The sequence below is a fragment of the Ostrea edulis genome, chromosome 8 (assembly GCF_947568905.1).
Source record: "Ostrea edulis chromosome 8, xbOstEdul1.1, whole genome shotgun sequence".
NCBI classification, from domain to species: domain Eukaryota; kingdom Metazoa; phylum Mollusca; class Bivalvia; order Ostreida; family Ostreidae; genus Ostrea; species Ostrea edulis.
This window is the reverse complement of record NC_079171.1, coordinates 23,184,524-23,207,528: the sequence shown is the minus strand read 5'-3', so window position 1 is coordinate 23,207,528 and position 23,005 is coordinate 23,184,524. Positions and strand designations below refer to the sequence as shown.

The window sequence follows — 23,005 nt, the reverse complement described above, 5'->3', positions numbered from 1 at the left end:
TAATAACTATTTTCAATAAAAAGATTTAAGTATGCAGCACACGTTGACGACTCTCTTGTGTCACTTATTTCGAGTTCAAAGGGATACATCAAATTGACATGAATGAAAATTATTATTGTTAATAGATGAAACGTCATCGATATATCTAAATTTCACAGAGAAAGCCACAGTAAGATATTTTGTCACGTCGAAGTTTTTGAATAAATTTTGTCTCATAAAAATATAAGAACAGACCAGTTAACAAAGGAGAACAATTCGTGTCCATATGACTTACAACTGACTTTTGAAATAGCTGATCACGAAAGACTTTGAAGATATTGTCAATGAGGAACTCTAGCATAATTTTAATTTCAAATTCAAAGTACTTGTGTGTGCTATTAGAGTGGTGTTTAACAATGTGATCTTTTGGATGACTGATCACTAGATATTAGCATTTTCATTTTCTATTTTTGTTGAAGAAGACACTGACTATGATGTCATAAAGTCTACTCTTCAATGTATCGTGAGGAATGGTTGTGTCAAAGTGTTGAAAAGCAAGACGTTTTGAGGTTGCTGATTTGAGAAAAGCTTTGTGATTTCAAGTTTACTAAAAGTTGTTTAAAAATTCTTGGAATCCACATTTGAATTTCACCATCTACTGGCATGTGAAAGTTGCACGGTACGTCTGAAATTTCTCTTTCACAGCAGGTAACATTTTCGTGGGGAGTAATGGTAGAGGCTTTGTAGAACAGTTACTGGATTCAGCAAATGTATTTTTGTTTGTAAGAGTTTTTATAATGTTTAGGAATCCAGTACATATTCATCCGACTCATTGACTAGGATATTAAGGATGTACTCTCGTGGTAATTTTACCGCGAGTGAATCTCCATACTTTTTAAAGTCGTAATTATGATGATGCGTGTGTTTTATTTCGTATGCACAAAATAGAACATTAATATATGTTTTTGTTTGTAAGTAATGTTAATAAACTAACAAAAATTAATTAAAACATGACAATTTTTTTACTTTTTTTCTCATGTTACGACATTCATGATGACGTTACGATTGTAAACAAACTCGAGATCGAAGACGCACACTGTACGATGTTGCATTTAGTCTATTATAAAGCAGTCCAGAAACATACATGGACGATTCGTTAGAAGTAAAACGGCAGTTATAGATCAGGCTGCATCCGATATTCTGACGAGTGAGTGACAGACAAAGAAATTTACAGACAAGCAGTAACAACCACACACATGGTGACAGCTCAGTACGTGTACTGTACATAGTTTCAGACGAGAGGGGAGAATGGAAGATGTTAGCGATGTAGTACCGGAACCACAGTTGCTGATATAGTGTTGAATGAATTTGTAAGTTTTTAAATATACAAGAAAGTTTTTTTATGAAAATAAAATCTACAAACTAATAGATACTAATAGATGTGTACCTAATTTGATCTGCGATCTTCCCGATCCCGATCCCGCCTAGTCGGTCATGAGCGAATCTCGTTTCTAACGTTCAAAGTATCATTATTGAAGCATCATTTTGATTAAAAAGTGTATCTATATCATTGTTTTTAAAAATTGCCCACGTATACAGCGAATCTAATTCATTAAAATGAATTCAAAGGGAAAGGGGGGGGGGGGTTCTCCCATCTAGAGAACTATGGTGCGGTGTTCTTGTACAAATTAGTTAAAACAAAAAATAATTTTGCTGACTATATATACATGTATAGATATGTTTCTATTTGGCTACTACATCGATAATTTGTTTCTGTTCAGTTCTGTGAAATTAAATTATTTTATCAAATTTTATTTTAATTATTCCTTCAAAGTGTAATTGTCAAAAAGTTTTAATAATGTTAAAATTTTTTATAGAGTATTGAAAATGCAAATCCTGAGTAGAATTTATAAACAATCATTTATGCAAAAACAAATTCATATATAACATTTTGCATAAGAAATTTTTATAGAGCAACAATTTATTGAACAAGGCATTAAAACATAATCCCTGGCTAGACAAAAATTGGAGTTAGTTGAAGTTGGTGTATTAGCAGTCTGGTGGTAAACCTATTAGTATATTATGTTCTATTGTTAAGAATTTACAGTATTGATAGAAATTGAGTTCCAATGTTTGCTTTTTATTTGTTATCCACAGTGAGAGGCATGAGTCGTGCTATCATCATCTGAAGAACCATACCAGGAAGTGCAGATTTCTTCCTTATGGCCGCATGGAAGTTGATTGTTAAAACTGGTTTCTGGATAATAACTCAAGTACTTTGCATTTTATTCAAACCAAATTTGGACATATGGATACATACAAATAAGGAAAGATGCCTATCAATTTGGGGGTCAGAAGGTCAAAGATCATGGTCACAGTGCATGGATATTAGAAAATGCTGATGCAGAGGCATATGTTTTACACATTCTGTAGTTATAAATGAATTAGTATTGTATATATGCATACATTATTTATTTTCTGATTATTTATCATATAATGAAATAAATATGTAGAATTTGTAAATATGAATTGAAAAATACACATTTTATAACAAATCGTATATTGTTATTGTTTAGAATGTATGTTATTGTAAGAAGGGGATGGGGATACAAAATGATTCAAATCTTTGTTCCAATGTATACTACCCCAAACATTTTTTTTTTCATTTAAATTGAGCAAAAATATGATTCAAATATACATTAGTAATTTTAGAAAAAGTTTGATACAGACATTTTCCCTAGGTTGAATTTTTTGATGAAATAGGTCTTGAAATTTATGTGATACTTTATCCAATTATGTTAATTAATGCCTCTTATTTTGTAGAATTGGTGATCTATTTTATGTAAAAGTTATTGAAATAATCAATTATGCTTAATTTTCATATAATAAAAGAAAGCCAAGATTATTCTGTCCTTAATATCTGTTTTATAGTGTATTTCTTGTAAAAATTGGTGATTTTCATGAAAAATTAAGTTTCAGCAAAGGGGCAACTTTGAGGGGCTGTAATTCTTTAAAGTCCACACTAACATACTTTTTCTTATGTTTTAAATTTCTTTCGGATAAAAATGTATCAGTTAAAATGGCTTATCAAAAAAGTTTAATACTTCTGAAAAAATTCAAACCAGGAGAGAACATCCTTAAATTTGTCTAAAACTGAACCAGGGCAGTAGTAATATAAGTAGGATGACCAAAAGTGAAATTAATGACAAGTTCGTTTAAAATACAGTTGTGATAATGAGCCTTACAAACAAAGACAATGTTGGTACAAGCTTTGTCAGATCAACCAAAACGTATTCCCTGTGTAACTTATCTAATTTTTTATCACTTCTGGTTTACTAAGCACAGAAGGGTAGATAATACCTACTTTTATGTGTCTAATGCAGAATTTTGATATTCCGCTTACATTTTGTAATCCATTCTAGCAATGTAGTAAGTTCTTTTTCATATTTAGCTCATAGCCTGGTATATTCGTCGACAGAATTCATAATGGAGATTATTTGAATGCAATGTCAAATAATTCAGCTTAATGTACCGAAGTTCCTACTGCAGTTTACTGTATTAACTTGGCATTATCAGTACGATGCGTAATCAAAGCACCCATGATACGAGTTCTCGTCAGTACAACCCATCATTGGGTCAAATGCTGTCTGACGTGTTTTATATCGATTGTTAGGTCATTTTTGGCAAATTGATTTTGACTATGGATTACTTCGTTTACCTGATCAGAATATAGGATTCACGGCGGGTGTGACCGGTCGACAGGAAATGCTTCATTTCTATCAAAGCATCCGTGGTACGACCTATAATCCGCTAAGGATTTCATCTTCCGTTTTCACTTGCATGACAAAGCTGACTTAACTTTAACAGTTTTAAACAGGTGTATGCAATCTGGTTTCAATGTCATTTTTTCTACAAGAAAAACATGTCACAAATTCACAATATAGTGAGCAGGCAATCAAGGGCGAAGATGGACAGAAATTCCGTGTCCCCAGCCTGGGGACAAGGGAGAGAAAAACAAGCAGCTTGGCGAGGTTTAGAACAACAATATCAGCTGTTGTAAATGCAGAGGGCATCAACACCCGTCGTCACGGTACCTCACAACCAGGATCTACCTACGGAGAACATTTCCAAATTTTTCAGGTGAGTTTGACCTGAACCAACAGTACCTTCTTACTTCAATCGATATTTTATCGCAAACTGCCAATTTCTCGGGCCCCAATATTTCGGTCGTTGGATTTGCAACAGCCAACGATCTCTAACACTTTCGATCCAGTTAGCATTAATGTCCCGTTGAAATTTAAAACAAATTTTGGGGAAGGAAACTCATCAACCTCTCTATGTTGCTTAATTCAGTGGTAAATACAATTTTGGAACAGCGTAATTTGCCTTCTAAAGCAAAAATATAACCCCTATTTGTCGATCTGGCAATATTCCTCAGACTTTAGTATTTTTTCAAGCAATATGCTAGAAAAATAAAGAACTTTGGCATACGAATTCCTTAATTACATGCGTGACGTCAAAACGGCCGCGTAAAGGTCGTCGGGGTAGTTCCGGTACGACGAGCAGTATCGGCTCAGAAAACTGGCCAACGCACAGTGCTCGTGTGGACTCATTAACTCTGAACTGCTTCATATGCAATACACAGCTCCTATCCTTCTCAAACACCGAAACAACCGTTCCCTCAAACACACCGCATGATCCTGCCGTCACCAATTACCCCAAAGCTGAAGCACTTCCCTATCCTTCATTTGCAATTGTTATGTTAGTGGTAAATTACATACATATAACCTAGTGATCCTTATCAAATTTTGAGTAGTATATTTCAATTCGGTCAAAACCTGTACATTCATACGAAATTGCCGATTCAGTCACAGATGCAAAGTGTGTGGTGGTGATCATCCATCTACGAAATTCAGGATAGCACAATAACTATTTTTAAACCCCATATATGTCTCCATGCTAGCCAGCTCCATTTATAATTACCAAAAAATACTAGATTTTGAGGGTTCAGTCATAAATCACTACAACATTTCAGGCCACAATGTAAATCTATTTCGATATGGTGGAGCACCTTTCATATACAGGTAATGATACTTTTTTATCAGTATCCAAGCAATGTTCCTTATCTTGGTCAATTCTCACCCTTGTCCTACTAAATCGGGTTCGTTGTATTTAGTTTGGGGTGCTCGTTGTTTTAGGTAGTAGGAAGAACACCATATCGATGTCTATTGCAGGTATTGGGGATATACTTCAGTAAAGTGTTCGTCCAATATAGCTTGTTGACAGACAGCTAGAAGGCTGTACGTTACACGTGTATAGTAATTCATATGAACGAGTATTAATAAAATTTAATTGGGCACATAGGACACCATTCCGGTGTCCTCTCCACCTCTTCCACTTAGAGGGGAGTCCCCGCTCCAGAGTACAAGTGTGTTTCTAGTTCGTCTCGCTGGGTGGCAATCGTGCTGAAGCAGCGTAAATAGATCGGATGACCTTTATCAGTGTGGTGTATCAGTTTGGGATGTCGGTATTTGTGCTCATACGAAGCCACCGGTATGTCCTAAGACTTAAGGTCGGTACTGCGGACATTCCACTGGACCAGCAACTTGTTATTTTTTGTACATATGCAAGGCGAAGATAACGAGCAGTGATCAATCTCATAACTCCTACAAGCAATACAAAATAGATAGTTAGGCAAATACGGATCCCTGGACACACCAGGGGTGGGATCAGGTGCCTAGGAGGAGTAAGCATCCCCTGTTGACCGGTCACACCCGCCGTGAGCCCTATATCCTGATCAGGTAAACAGTTATCCGCAGTCAAAATCAGTGTGTCAAGAACGGTTTAACAATCAGTAAGAAGCATGCCAGACAGCATTTGCCCCAATGTGAGGTTGTATTGACGAACTAGATCGTTATAACGACCATAGAATGTACGAATTGCTGACCCTAAACGAGAGAGTTGCATGTTTGGGGCTAGGTATATACAGTAAAATATTTCTATCTCGAAGTCCAAGGGACCTCGGAAAAACTTCGAGATATCCGGGGGTTCCAGATATCCAAAATCGAGGTAGATCGTTATAACGACCATAGAATTTGCAAAATGCTGACTTCAATCGAGACTGTTGAAACCCTTGTACCATCAACTTGTCTGTCAGTAGTTTACCTCGATTTAAAAACTGACTATACGCAGAACAAGCTCTTGCATATCGAATCAGTTGAGATATATAAACACCATATGCTGGTGATAATGGAATATTGCTACATAAATTTGGGAAGTTGACGATGGAGAAACTGAAATCATCCCGTTTGTCATACATTTGAGTTGTTAGTTTACCGTTAATGTCTACTTTCAATAAAATATCTAAGTATGAAGCAGAAGTGGACGATTCTGTGGTGTCCTTTATTTCGAGCTCACAGAGATATATCAAATCGACATGTGAATGAAAGCTATTATTGTTAATAGACAAAACGTGATCGATATATCTAAATGTCGAATTGAAGGCCACAGCGAGAGATTTTTTCTTCTCGCTTAGAAGTTTTTTCAATAAATTCTGCTTCATATGAATATAGAAACAGGTCAGCTAACAAAGGAACACAATCCATGTTCATGGGAATTCCAACAGACTGTTGAAAGACCTGATCACCAAAGACAACGAAGATATTGTCAATGAGGAACTCTAGCATGTTGTTTTATTTCAACTTCAGAGTACTTGTGGAATCAGAGTGGTGTTTAACAAAGTAAGTTTTTGATATGAATATTTCCGTTTTCCGATTGTGTTGCTTCAACTGTCTATGATGTTAAAAAGTCTTTAATTTATCGTGAGGAATGGTCGTGTTTAGTGTTGAAAAGTCATAGGTTTTAATGTTATTGATTTGGGAACAATTCTGCGATTTCAAGTTTACTAAAAGTTCTTTTGATTTAATTTTAGAATCCACATTTCATTAAAACCACTTCTGGCATATGTAGTCGCAGAGTAAGTTTGAAGTTTCTCCTTCACAGCTGTTAATATTTTCGTGGGGAGCAAAGATGGGGGCTTGGTAGAGTACTTACTGAATCCAGCAATGTATCTTTGTTTGTAAGGGTTTTTATGTAGTTTAGGAATCCAGTATAGGTACGGTAACTCATATTCATTCAACCCATTAACTGGAATATTAAATGTGTCTACAACTGAAACATGTTTTTGAAGAATTTCATCTTTTGAAAGGGCAGCTGGAGTATAAGTATGATTACCAAAGTGGAATTAATGCCAAGTTCGTTTAAAATACAGTTGTAATAAGGAGCCTTACAAATAAAGACAATGCTTTACTAGCTTTGTCAGCTGGAACCAAAACATATTCATTGTGTAACCTATTTAATTCTTCTTTCACTTCTGATTTATAACATGCTGGCAGAATTGCCAATTCACAATAAGTGTGTAATTGTGTCCATTTCGCCACTGCTAAACAGCATGTTTATGGAACATGTTGATTCAAATAAATATACTAAACTCACTATTGCCCATTATTCAAACAGCAAAGGCGATATGCGCTAGGCAATAACACCACAAATTGTTCAGTGTGGGTTATTATCTGAGTCTTCAATTAAAATAAACATACATCCTCCTAGGCAACTGATCCCACCTCTGGTAAATCCAGGGGTCCGTGTTTGTCCAACACTTTATTTTGTAATCATTATGGAATTGATCATTGTTCGTAACCCTAACGTTTGCATGCCTAAATTCACATTTTAACAAATTATGACTGAAATATTGCTAAATAGGCGTTTATAACAGGAAATCAATCCTATGTTACTCCTGCTGATCTTGGCTAACATAAAAGAAAGACAGGTGTCAAAAACTGCACATAACTTTCGAACTCAACCCTACGCAGATAGCTTTTTTCATTATCAAAAAGAACATGTATCATACGTAACTACTATTTCTAAAATTTCACCATTTTTTATCATTGCACTCAGTAAATGTAAGTCAATGTTCATATGAAATTCTCTGTGTAAAATATAAGTGTGGTAATCCGTGGCGTAAAGATTATTTTCAAAAAATAAAAAGGATCCATTTTCAGCATGATTACTATATATACACCTCCAACGAGGTAAAGCTCATTTATGCCCCTCAAACAGAGGTAACAAAATTTGCTAATTGTTGGCAATTTCTTCTTGCGTACATATCCATCAGTATGTACCAGTTCTTTCTCATATATTGTTGAGAATAAATGAGGAAAACTCATCAAGTGTGTTCCGATCTACATCAAAATACGATATTCTTTAGAAACGCAATAATTGAGGTATGAAATTCGCCATAATTAAATTCCCAAAGAAATCTTTATATATTTCGTGTGAAACTTTCTTTCATGAAAATATCCCCTTGGAACTAATTATTTCTCAATTTTGATGAAATAAACACAATTGTGTTAAGAAATATGATAAGCAGCTATCATAAATTTCAAAACAAAATTACAATGAAATACTGAAGAGATTGATTGATTGATTGTTCGATTAATTGATTGATTGATTGTGTATTGTATAACATCCCTCTCGATAATTTTTTACTCATATGGAGATGTGACTGTTGCCGGTGACGGACTGCAAAATTTAGGCCTATGATAGGCACTTACGACCTTTGAGGAGGGATGGATCTTAATCGTGCCAAACCTGATGTGATACAGGGCCTTGGTTTTCACAGTCTCATTCGAAGTACTGCCCCTTTTAGTATCCTTATACGACAAGCAAGGGGTACCAAGGACCTATTCTAACCCAGAGATACCATTTTGTTCAAGTTGTAAATCTCTTAAATTAAAAAATTCCATACAATTTTATAAAGAATAATTTTCTCAAATTACACTTTTACAAAATATTATGATAGAATTCTTCTGAAGTTACGAAATGATACAATAAATATTTCCAAGATTAGTGCTTCTTATTTCATCAAAATTGAACAGGAAATGTGTTCAGAATGAAGTTTTGAAAAGATGTATAGTTTTGCACGAAATATATTGATAAATGTTTACCGATATTTGGGAACATATTTACTGAAAGCAAATTAAAATTACGTATTTGATTATGAAAAGGTAAAGATATAACAGTGATCAATTTCAAAACTATAAGGAATACAAAATTAGAAGTTAGGTAAACACGGACCCTTGGCTATACCAGAGATGTGACCAGGTTTCTAGGAGGAGTAAGCATCCCCTGTCAACCGGTCACACCCAACATGAGCTTTATAATTTTATTCGATTATGAAAGCTGAAGATAACGAACAGTGATCAATCCAATAAGCAATACAAAATAGAGAGTTGTGCAAAAACGGACATTTATTTCGAAATATTGGATATATTGCGAAATAATGGTATAGCAATATTCATTATAAAAGATTTATTATGATATCATTGCCTTACGCTATTCTTCAAATATATCAAAAGCTCTTTTTTTGTAAAATGTGGATACTTGTAAGAAAATGTACTTCTTGACATCATGAAAATATCTAACACGTGTATTTTAATGTGCACATTTAATTCCGTTGATGTTTCTATTTCATATAAAACATGTACCTGCAACTTAGCAGTGCTGCGATGTAAATTCAACCAAAAAAGTAATACCGTATTGGATTGTCAAATGCATTTGTCCTCATACCCAGTTATGTTATACAATATAAACTACTTTTTTTTTCAATGTGCTTAGCTAACCAAATTGCGTGTTACAAGTAAAATTAGATTATTCAAAATTGAAAATGACATTTTCCAATGATATAAATACTTTTATGATTTGAAATCCGTCAAAAATTAATCGGAAAGATTCTACCAGAGTACGTACATGTAGTATACATTAAGCTAGATAGAGTTAAGTATAGATTACTATGGCATATTTTGTACGGGGAATTACAATTATGGATCCTTCCCATGCATATTCATAGCAACGTTGACAGAAGAATCAAACATATCATTGATACAATTTTGTTTTCACGACAAGGATTATCAATATGTCTTCAAGAAAATGATAAATATTTTCGATACACTGTGTCACCTTTATTCAGTAATAATTGTAGCTTACGTCCAGTGAACACATTTTGGTCAATATTGAGGTGACTACGATACGGCGCATGTCCACATATCAAACTTACCGCCAACTTGTTGCAAAACAATACACAAACAAAATATATTATTCTCAAATTGTCTAAAATATTCAACATTTTGTCTGTTTAGTGTTTTATTATCTTTCCTATAACACTATTATCATAATTTCATTTTGATTATGTTTTTAACATATACCTAATTCACATTTATGGGGGTTCAATGATCGAAGGTATAGTAATTAAAGGCGCCATATTATATATATTTATACATATAATATACTGTTCCTACTTACTTTAAATTATCGTTCTCGCCATTGTTTTTATCGATTTCTGTCGATGATGAATCAGTGTGATTGTTGGCACTAAAACAAAACAAATATAGAATCCATCAAAACGAAGTTTTATGAAAGGCAATTGCTCTGATAGTTTGTAGTAAATAAAAAAAAAACTAATATTGCTATTTACTATTTTTATAGTTGGTTCTTTTTTTAACAACAAAACACCAATTGCCATGTCCATATGCATATTTCTATGCATTTAGTGGTTCTTTCGTTGACACAATGCCTATATATTAAAAGGGTTTCCTACTGCACCCATACTTTCTTTTTACAAATATTTGTCTATAAACACTATGTCTTAGACAATGAGTAACACAATAAAAACAACATTGTGGTGCAATCGGAAACTTTACCAGTTCGAATATGTTATAGTCATTTTTTTATTTTTTATTTTTCATTCATCTGCAAACTGTTCGAGTCGTCAATAAGTCTTTATGCATTAGCTGTGAGATACATACGAGGCGACTCGGTTTTTATCCATTTCTACTTTCAGTTTGTTTAAGTTTACGTTACTTGTTAGTGGTTATATTGAGGTCAATCCGGGACCAATTGCGGCAAATGTTTTTCACATTGCTCATTTAAGCGTTCGCAGCATCATTATGACCAAAATAGGCTATTTAAATATTGTTGTGGATGACTTCGATATCCTATGTTTTACCCAAACTCATCTAGACAATGCAATTCCTAATGATGTTTTATTGTTTGGATGGATTTAATTGTATTTTACGCAAAGACAGAATTCTTTTGATTGTGGCATTATGATTTATTTGTCCAATGTTAAGGGCGAATCGGCGATTTGAATTTGAACCCACCCCCACCCCCAATACCGAGTGTATTGCGTTGCAAATATATAATCCTGTCTGTAATTACTATTTATGTTGCATATCTATCATCCTCCAAATTCAATAGGTAGTTTTTGTTCGTTATTTTAGGGGGAGGGGGTATGTCATGTTCCATTGAACAATCGAAAATTCGAAATTCGAGGAGATTTCAATATAGACTTTCTAAATACATGTATATATTCATACCGTAAGAAATATACTACCCTGCAATAGCCTTGTAAACAAAATATGCGAGCCCGAGAGAATCTTGAACAGTACACGTATTGATCTCATTGGACGCATTCTAACAACAAACGGTCATCGAATCGGGAACCCTCGGCGTGGGTTTTTCAGTCAGTGATCATAAAGCCACGTATATATCGGTCTCGTTAAAATATAATTTAAAGTGTGATTACGATCGCAATGTGTGCGTATATAAGAATGCCGATATTGATAAACCAAACATATCAATAAAAGGATTTGATCGGAAAATGATTATCAATGACACAAACTCAATAGAACTTGCGACCAAAACATTTTCAGATTATTTTTTATTTTTTGTGCGAGAAAGTATTCCTGGAAAAAAAATCAGTTACAATTCGTCCTAATGATAAACTAAAGTTCGATTCCATGTTAAGGAAAACAATCCCGGCCAGAACACGATTACATCAAAAAGCATGAAAATAAGAAAGGAAGAGCACTAGATAAGTTATAGGATAATTCAAAATAAGGTCAATAATATAAAAAAAACATGCTATTCTAAACTACTACAATAACATTGAAACGCATTTAAACGGCTACTCATAAATGATAGTAGATTATATTGGAAATTAATTCCAGAGGTTTTCCAAGTTAAAGCAAGTAAGGATATTCCGCCTATCAAATTTATTTCCGATAATGTTATCAATATGGTAGCGTTTTCAGGTAAAGAAAAAATAGAAGTATTTATTACATATTTTTCTTCAATATCAAATATCGATGACACAGGTCAAAATCCACGCGGGTATGTTAGGGCAGGTCATACTCCATGTATGCACGTAAACTGCATAATTTTTAAAATCTGTCGTACACAGAACTAACTTTTAAAAACTGTTTCGGTTGTTTACATGAGAACATTTTGTATCATAACAACATGGCAAACACGCGCTTCCATATGACGTCGTCATATGGCTATTATAAATAGACCACAAATGTACCTTAATAGAAAATGGAAAAGTACCCCAGGGCTTAAGAATTGCTCTATTTGGCGATAATAACGGTAAATCAACCATAGTTTATCAAGAGTGCTGCTAGAGTCCTACCGCTTTCAGTAAGAACTGATTATTATACATTTAAACACGAAACCATCTAGCCTACATTTTACTCTGATGCTATGCAGTTTTCTTGAAATTGTTCATAGCAGACAATTCTATCAAGAATTGCCGTGTACATTAGTTTATGATCTTTCACACAGTGTATAAAACGTCTCTAAAATTATGCGGCATAGTGTTTTTCAGTTCTATGTCAGTGTGCCAGAAAGCTTGGGACGAGAACAAAGTACCAGAAGACTGGCAAATTACTATAGTGGTGTCATTATGGGAAAAGAAGGTCATCAAGAAAAACTGCAGCACCTACAGAGGTATATCTCTTCTCAGCCATGTAGGGGAACTGTATGCAAAGATCCTGGAGCAACAAACTCGAGTAAAAACGAAACATCTCCCAGTTTGATTTCAGGAAAGGAATAGGGTGTATCGATGCAATCTTTGTACTCCGCCAACTGTGTGAGAGGTCAATGGAATACGACCAAGATCTCCATCTCGTATTCGTGGACCTGGAAAAAGCCTTCGACAGAGTAAACAGAGACAAGCTATGAAAGGTCCTTGAGCAGTATGACGTCGAAGGGCAACTAGTAGACAACATCCAGGCCATCTACACTAACAGCAGAAGCGCAGTCGGCACTTCCAGTGGACCATCTCACTGGTTTCCAATAACATCCGAAAACAGACAGGACTGCAATCTCTCCCCACTACTCTTCATGACCTACAAGGACCAGATTACAAAGAAGGCCAACCCAGACCCCGAGCCACTCAACGAACTCATGTTTGCAGACGACTAGGCAATGATGAACAACGACAAGGCACAGCTAAAGGAGAATACAGACCAGCTCAATACAAGCTGTGCGAAACATGATATGAAGATCGGTGTTAGGAAGACAGATGTCATGAGAGTCAGCAGAGACCGAACAAACTGGACATCAACATCAATGGATCTCAGCTGAAACAAGCCATTGAATTCAAATACCTGGGCAGCATTTTCACAGAAAACGGCAAACTGGATCAAGAAATATAGACAAGATACCAGAAAGTCAATGCAGTCAGCTATGAACTTGCCCCTCTCCTGAGACACGAATGCATGTTTGTTGCAAACTAGTTCAATCCGGTTTTTAAATACCACCTGTCTGTGTAATCATTACCAAATATGGAGCGTCATCAAGGTCAAAGGGTGCAATAGATGTTCCATTAGCGTAACGAATGGGTCAACCATATTATATTTTAGCCATTAAATCTAGTTTATATTTCAAAACAATGCATAAAAATATAAATATAAACAATAAAATGTATTTCTTTGTTGTTTCATCGGGTAATGAAAGTAGTAATCATTGTAGAATTTTTTTTACATAACCCGCTTATGCAATGCTAGATACCTTATTCACCCTATGAAACAACAAAGAAAGCATTTTATTGTTTAAATGAAATTTACATCAAAATAAAATCAGAATTCAATATATACTTAGTGATATTCTCGAGCGAGACGTTAAGCAAGATACAATCAATCAATCAATATTTCAATTGTGACCTCACATTGTTTCGTGGATGTTATCCCAGTAAAGATTTTAATAACCTGTCTTAACGTACCTGCGTACCAAACTTATACTCCTTATGCAATGACAATCTTAATGATATTCTTATCGATGAGCAAAAGTCATAGATATACGTCCCACCCTCCCTGGCTATACCCGATAGTATAAGTCATAGGATGCTGAATTGAAAATAACACTATTTCTATACCACTCTGTATGGTTTTCAATAAATGTCGTGAAAAATTCTTTCCTAGATACTAGAAAATGGCTCATGTTTTACCTCTTTTCAAAAAGGAAAATCCGTCGTTATCATGCAATTATAGACTCGTGTCCCTTTTAAGCTGTGTTAGCAAAGTTATGGAAAGAATAATTTTTAAACATATATACAATTCTTTTCACAAGAATATCTATTTTACAAGCAGGATTTTGCCTGGTCATTCTACAATTTTCCAATTATTAAAGACTTATCATAGCATTGAAAAAAGTATTGATGATGGGAAATCTTGTTGTATGGTATTCTGTGATCTATTTAAATCATTTGATAGAGTTTGGCACAGAGGCCTTTTATTTAAACTACATATTTATTATGGAATCAGAGGCAATATTTTTCAGTGGTTTACTGGTTATCTTGATCGTTGCATCCAAAGAGCTATGTACAAAGACCAATCTTTTTTTCAAAGTGCAAGTTTAAATGCCGGGTACCCCAAAGCTCTGTTCTTGGACTGCTGTTATTTTTAATATATGCTGATGATGTTGCTGAATATATTATGTCTTTCTGTAGATTATTTGCTGATGATAACTCCATTCAACATGCATTTAAGAATTCCAATGAAGTTGAATTTACTTTGAATCTTAGATGAATGGTAAAAAATGGTTTGATACCCCTAAGACTAAAATTGTTCTTTTTTTTTCATTGAATAAGAGCATTGATCTTCCTAAATTATTTTTTCAAGACTGTCAGCTAGAATATGTGCCAGTGCACAGACAGTTAGAATTGTTTGTTTCATGCGATTTGGACTGGTCCCAGTATATAAATAAAATAACAAGTACGGCTTACAAAAAAATAGGTCTTCTTAAAAAATTAAATTTCGCTTTAGGAGAAAACACTCTTTTCAAAATGTACACTAAATTCATAAGACTAGCTTTAGAATATGCCTCTGTTGTTTGGAATGGATGTAGCTCATCTGACAGTGATCTCTTAGAAAAAGTCCAATTATGTGCAGCATGAATTATTACTGGCCTTCCTATACTAGCCTATAGAGATTCTCTGTATTTAGAAACTGGTTTAGAACCTCTATCGTCTAAACGAGCAAGTGCTGGATTAATTACCATGTACAAGATTAATAATAACGAGGTTCCACAGTTTCTAAAATAAACAATGCCTCGTAAAGTAAATAATATGTCCACATATTATCTCCGTTTTGGAGATAACTATTCAAAATGCAGACTTGTAGTGGACAGAAAATCATTTGTATTTAAGTGGAATTCTCTTAGTATCAAATCAAGACCGACTTCTTCAATTAAGCAATTTCGTGAAAGTGTTACATTGTAGCTCTAATATCAGCAACCTCAAAGTCCTGTATGATTTACCTATGGTACCCATTTGTTGAATATAATTCATACCAAACTTAAACGCAATGATGATCTTTATAGACGCAATATTGTTGATTCTCCATTATGTTCCTGTGGTATGAGTGAAGATACATAACATGACATAACTTTTTCTTTATTTGTAAGAAATATTCATGCAATTGCTGGATACAAATTAATACCGAGCGAAGCAAGGCTCTAAAGGTAACACGTATGTAAAAGAAAAAAGTCAAATTCAGCAAAAGAAAAAGAGATAATCTCTATATACGTTCACTGAAATTTTCGTGATCCATATGGGCGCCGCCATTTATTTTTCCATTACCTGCTTCAACAGTTATTCGTGTTTTATTTTGAATGCCAATAATAGAAGACTCTGACATACAATTCGTAATTTAAACACTCAGCTTGTTCAAAATGAATAGTATGATTATCATTATAACAGGTTTTTAGCAAATAATTATATATAAAACCGTAATACGACTAAATAGATGAACGAGTTCATGATTTTCTTTGAATAAACATGATTTTCTTTGAATAAGAATATCAATCTCCACCCAGAGTTATCGTTCCTTACACTCACATACAACTCTGGATAGAGATTGTAAGAATATACGAATTACTTTTTTACCATTTTGAATTTATTGGTTAATTTTATTTAGTTTTATAACGGCCTTTTTCATTGAATACGGAATGTATTATTGTGCTTTTTAATTGTTTGCTTTGAAAAAGAGAAAAAAGTCGAGGCTAAATGTGACGTCACAATGCACAGTTTACGTCGCCTTGCGTTTTATTTACCGCGTTCAATGAATAGGCGGATCCTGTAAAACTGTTCTCCCCATATAAACCCCTTTAATATTAAGATCTTGCTGGGTTTTTAGCGCAAGGAAAATTTCATTAAAATATACATTTTTAAACGAATCATAATTTACCGTACTTAACTTGAGACACTCCAATGACCATTACATGCTTCGCTCGGTCCAACGGTCACACCGTATACATATTAGAGATGACGATAACGTTAAATGATTTGGTTATTATTGATACACATCTTCTACTTTGAGGTGATGTCTTGTATACCGAACTAAATAATTGTATTTTTTACTATGTTCAGACGTATATTCAATTAAATTAAAAGATTTTGCTGATGATCATATTATATTGAATTGTTTATCTATAGAACACTTACCATTATTGTATTATCTGTATCTTATTTTTTCAATAACATTTGTGTGTTTCATGTATTAGGTTATACGGAGAAGAACTCCTAAGTTGTAGGCACTTGTTTCTGATCCTTTTGTATTGTAAAACCTATACGGTACCAATTATGATGCACCAGATCCGCATTTCGACAAATAATGTCTCTTCAGTAATGCTCAAGCCGAAATTTTGGAAATTCGAACTAACAATAAACTTGTAAGAGCTAAAAGGAAAACTAGAGTGCCAAAAACTGGAACCAAATTCGCCCAAGGATAAGAGCTATGCATGAAGGAGATAATCCTTAATTTTAAAATGAATTTCTAAATTTGGGCCAAACAGTTAAAAATGCATATATTATATACAATAAAATGCGTTCAATTCTAATCGACTTCACTCACCTTAGTATATCATAATTTTTTTCACATATAGGCTCTGCAATATAGCACTTGGCTATAGGGTTTACGTTAAGACATGCTGGATCTAGAAGTAACATAGAAATATAAATATGCTTGAATAATTATATACATATTAGCATCAAAATCATAACAAGGGCCAATCATGCCATACCAGTCACCTTAGCAATAGCTTAAAGCTTCAATAGCTCCAAGGGTGTACGAAATCTACAATAGTTTCATGTTCTGCATATCTAAAATAAATTCTAATAGTCAGCAGTAGCATAAAACTCAAAATCTATTTGTTCCAGAAAATGTCCATACTTGTGAAAGACTTTACATGTTATTGTATGTTATATCAGCATAAGAACCTTGGCGTTTAAAAATTCACAATTTTTCTACATTTCTTTCTGGGTGATTTAAATATGCATTTAGTCTTCATAAAGTATCAACAAAATTAATGAAAAAATGTTTTCAGTTGATCAGAAAATAATTGTAATGACCATTTTCAGCCTATCCTGATATTAAAACCCAAACCTTTGGTGTCATGAAAGAACAAGGTACGGTTGTATACATAAAAGGGCCCAAAAAATTTCTCTGTATAAAATGTGTCTGGAATTAACCTTAATCAGCGTTTTAAGAAAGTAAAATAAATGCCAGGTATACCATGTCAACAAAATCAGAATGATAGTCCTAAATGGATAGCATTATGACATCATGAATAAGACATTTCCCGCCTTTTTCTCAAAATAAGCCTGAAAACTTTCAAATGTCATACAAATTATTGCTCAGGAAAAGATGTGCGCATTTGTCGAGCAAAATGAAAATGATATATATTGTGTATTATTTTGAGATGAAAAACATGCTTCAATATGAATTTGCTCGACGCATGCGCTGTATGTTTTCTAAAAGGAAAACCACCTGAATTTGTGGATATTTTCATTGAAAATGGCATTTTTGCAATTTTATGCCAACTTCAAGCTCTCGTCATATGACACAAATCATTTTGCTGATCAAACTGAGTGAATTTTGGGTTTGCTAAACTATTCCTTAATTGAATGCCAGGATTTGAGCTCCATGTGAAATCATCAATATTTTGGGCCAGATGACTGTAGAAACTGTACCTACTTCTTTACAATTTTGGTAAAGGGCTTCTCGAAATCCATTTGCTTTCAGATTAATATTAATAGCATTAAATGTGTTATTCAAATATTTTACATATAAACACTATAGGCTAAGTTTGATCCTGTCCTGAATTCAGAATCTCTACCCTGAGGATCATGAACTTGACAATTATGGTAGAAGCCTCCGGGGTGTTCTTGACTCTACATCTGGTCATTCTTTTCTTGTTTTTTATAACTGCTCGATTCCTTTTCCTAATGACCCTTCGGTGCAGGGACTTAACATTTGCAATGTATATACCCTAGCCCCAAGCATCCAACTCTCTCGTTTAGGGTCAGCATTTCGCAAATTCTATGGTCGTTATAACGATCTAGTTTGTCAATACAACCTAGCATGGGACAAATGCTGTCTGATGTGTTCCTTACCGATTGTTAGGCCGTTCTTCGCACTCTGATTTTGATTACGGAAAACTCCGTTTACCTGATCAAGATATAGGGTTCACGCCGTATGACCACTCGACAGGGGATGCTTACTCCTCCTCGACACCTAATCCCACCTCTGGTGTGTCCAGGGGTCCGTGTTTACCCAACAATCCATTTTATATTGCTTATAGAAGTTATGAGATTGATCACTGTTCGTTATCCTCACCTTTCACTATGCCATATTGAATCAAATTATTTTCTTAATTCATCTATTACTGAAGATGAAATATTACAATGTATAAAATCATTGAAGTGTAACAAATCATCAGGCTATGACCATATTGTTAATGCATGCACCAAATTGCTGTGTGATTTTATGCTGCCTTTATATGTGAAATTGTTCAATGATATTTTCGAATCAGGTGTTACAGGTCCATGTAGAAAAGACTAAATTATGGTTTTTGGTACAAAAAAATGTAGCATGTTACAATTCCATAATTTCATATGACTGTAAAACTAATGAAATTTTCTTATGAATCCCAGCATCTTGATATTTTCTTTAATAAAACTGGCTCATTTGTCTATAATATAAAATATCAATATGACAAAGCAAAGCAACTAGATCAATGTAAGCAAAATAACTTGTCATTCAAATGTCAACTTGGCCTTTTTGATAGAATCATACAACCGATTTTATTGTATGGTTTTCACAACCTGTTTTTTATTCAACACTTCCCTAATTGAAAAATTACATGCTCGATACTGTAAATATATATTTGAAATCTATCAAAACACTCCGAATTATTTTATATATGGAGAACATTGAAGATACTCTTTGTCTATTAATATTAAAACAAGAATAATCAAATTTTGGTCAACAATTATTTTATCCGACAATAAAAAAAATTACAAAAAGTATGTATTCATTTAAATGTAAAGATAATAAAAACCCTTGGATAAAATACATGAGAAACATTTGAAATGAGTTTGGATTGTCATATGTACATGTATGATAAAATGAAGCATTTTTAAACAAAAAGATATTAAATGCAAAGGTATTATAAACACTGAAAGATCAAAGTACACAGAAATGGAATGAATGTTTACGTAATTCGTCAAAACCAAATAATTGGTCCATCTTTAAAAATGAACCAAATTTTGAATTTTATTTAGATGAACTTCCTAAAATAAAACAAAAATGCTATATAGATTTTGAGCGTCAAATTTTAGATTACCTGTTGAGAGGGACGATGGTTAAACATTCCAAGAAATGAAAGAGTATGCACTTTAAGTAATAATGATTTTTTGGTTGATAAGCGCAATTATTTATTTAAATGTACTGATGAAACTATTAAAAATCAAGATTGGAAAGCTTAAATGTTAAACAAATAGACCATATCAATATGAATTTAAACAGCTTCTGAATTGTAAGAATGTTAATGCACTTAAAAGATTATGCACATTTTCAATGGTTATAAGAGAGAGGTAATGTCCTCGGTGTTAACTGCATGCTATGTACAACATTGTATTATATATTACGAATTACTTCTCTACATTACATATGTTTAATTTATTTGACAATAAATCATTTTGTTTTTGTTGTTGCCGCATTGAATCATCTACACTCGATTAAAAAATTTAGGAGAGAGACTATTAAACTTTTCAAATAAAAAATATAGTGCACATTTGTTAAATAAAACTTGAGTTATATGGCAAAATAAGATGAATTATTCTAAAAATGAGTTAATGACATATCCTTCTTGGTCACGATGTCGCATAAAGTAACGTCAAAATGGCACAAAGTTATAATAAATATACTGCATTGTGCATATGTAAAGCTTCTTACTAATATATGATTATCATTTTATGGAAACATACACCATCTGAAAGGCTTTTGAGGAATAAAATTTTATTTGGGCAGCGGGATTGAATTTGGCTTCAAGCATACCGTGCCCTTGTATCATTTAATGACCATGTCATTTGCGAAATGCTGACTTTATATGAGAGTTATGAGATTGATCACTGTTCTTAATCTTCACTTTTCACTGTCAAAACCCCTGTATCTGTTGCATACCATGTGCGAAATTAAACTTTGTTGATCGATGTTCGAAGATATATTGTATATATTGTACTATGTAAGACCTCTAAATATTCAATCGCTACCCAAAACATACACGTAAAGCTCATCCAGATCAAGACAATATTTTCCCTCACCTATAAACCAGTGCTATACTTTCATGTCTTCATATATACTACCGGTACATGCAATCTAGATGCAAAGTGTTATTTTTGTTGAAAAATTAAAGACATGTTAGCTAAAATAATTACTCACGTTTAAACACTTCTTTTGAGTAATAAAACTTTGCTGGACATCCGCTTGTGAAGTTGGTGCATGATCTATAGCTGGCAGCTTTGTTAAGTCCCATCGTATCGCCATACACATAAACAGGACAATTACCTAATAATACATGGAAAAAAAACTTTAAACAACAACCTGATTTTGACCCAGCATAATGTACATGTACTGAGTATATAATAAGTGTTGTTTTATTGCATGTCTTGAACTGTGTCTTGATTCTAATATATTGGAACCCCTGAAACACATAATACATGTATAGAGCGTGTCAACGCCTTTGATATGAATAGTTCAATGATGAGAACATACAATATGAAAAGCAACATGATTGATAGACAGTAACAGTTAATTTTCATTTTATCTTCAATTCAAATGTGATTATTATATGATACCTTTATCAACCGGTCCCGAAATTCCACAGTACTCCAAACTCTCATTCAGGAAACTACTAGGAAGACAGTGATAGATATTATATTGCTGTTGACTGGAACCACCCTCTATGGGATGAAGGCATGCAAGTCCCGCAGATGCTTGTTCCCATTCTGTAATGTTATTTGGTTCTGGACATTTTAATACTCTTCTGACAAACTTTGGAAGTAATGCATGTGATCCTGGCAACTGTAAAACAATTTTGAATTTACATATAAATTACATCCAACTACTACCACCAACTTCACAGTACTTTTATAATGACAATGGTGCTTTTCTTACCAAATAACCAGTGACGGTCATTAATAAGATCATCTGTCCACTCATAGCACTTCGGATAAATCTGTACTCCAGTTTGTGTCTGTGGATATGAAAATAACACTGTTACAAAAACTTTAGACCAAAACTAATACCTGCTAGTTAATTCTGGGGAGTTGAAGTCGCGCAGGAGTGGAATAGAAAATCCTTTCTCACTTGGTTGTATGATGACAAAAACATAATCCTCTCTTTCAAATTGATAGGTTATCATATCGAATCTACTCCTTCTGGTCTTAAAAACATTGTAAATAGTAATATAATCAATTTCCATTACTTCTAATATGTTGACATTACCTTTGTGAATATGTATGACAAAACAAATACATCTAGCTGAAGTTTGTCATTTTGAAGCATGATACCTACTTTGTGTAACCAAATCTTCGCACATTTACAACATTTTTCAGACCTTATAATTGCACACTATAGTCGTTATAAAAACATTGAAGATATAGGCCTACATGGGATATTTTGAAAGGGCTATTTGTGGAAAAAATCTGTATTTGATATGACATTTTTCCAGTATGCTTTCTTGAAAGTTTACCTACATAATCTGACTTTATCATAAATTCATACAAAAATCTGAGGCATCTCTAGGTTAGATTTCTTAAAATCATTGAATAATTGATTCTCTACCACATTTACTTCAGTTCATTTTTATTTCATCTGGATCCATGTACAGCTATCTCTATGATGAATAACTTATTTTAAAGCAACCCCGCCATTTCTGTTTTTGAATTGAGTTTCTTATATTTATGTTACAGTTAAAGTTACCTGCTTCGAATTCACCTTTTTAACAACACTCCATAAGCTTGTTGATTATAGCAAAGAACATGTAAATGAATCAACGATATCGTCAATATGATGATAAAGAAATACTTCTTCCACACCGATCATTCACTGGCATTTTCTTGTTTTGACCTGATGGAATGTACTAAACTACGTTTAATGACACAAATGAATTATTTCGTTTATATACCATGATAATATCACATGAGGACATCGCATCGTATATTACATAGGTTAGTACAAACTCTTTTCCATATCACATCGACCCAGGACCTTGTGGGACGATATTGATAATACATGCATAATCAGATACAATAAACAATGAACAAAAATGAAATTCATCCTAAAGT

General features: G+C 33.6%; 1 protein-coding gene across 11 annotated transcripts in view; it reads right to left on the bottom strand.

Moving 5' to 3' along the window:
• Positions 1-22,766, bottom strand: part of LOC125660721 (uncharacterized) — a 59,198-nt gene extending 36,432 nt beyond the window's left edge. For 9 of the 11 annotated variants that reach the window (XR_008797979.1, XR_008797980.1, XR_008797981.1 and 6 more), the window contains exons 1-5: positions 21,834-21,911; positions 21,515-21,740; positions 21,099-21,224; positions 17,229-17,310; positions 10,339-10,407 (exon numbers count right to left, since the gene is read on the bottom strand). Coding sequence is in view for 7 of the 11 variants with exons in the window: in XM_056147190.1 (XP_056003165.1) it covers positions 10,339-10,407; positions 17,229-17,310; positions 21,099-21,224; positions 21,515-21,740; positions 21,834-21,878 (548 nt within the window). In the remaining 4 variants the exon portion in view is untranslated. Of the gene's footprint in view, positions 1-10,338; positions 10,408-17,228; positions 17,311-21,098; positions 21,225-21,514; positions 21,741-21,833; positions 21,913-22,640 lie in introns of those variants that run through there. The other 2 variants (XM_056147188.1, XM_056147189.1) reach the window with 2 other exon arrangements.
• Between the last annotated feature and the right edge of the window lie 239 nt (positions 22,767-23,005).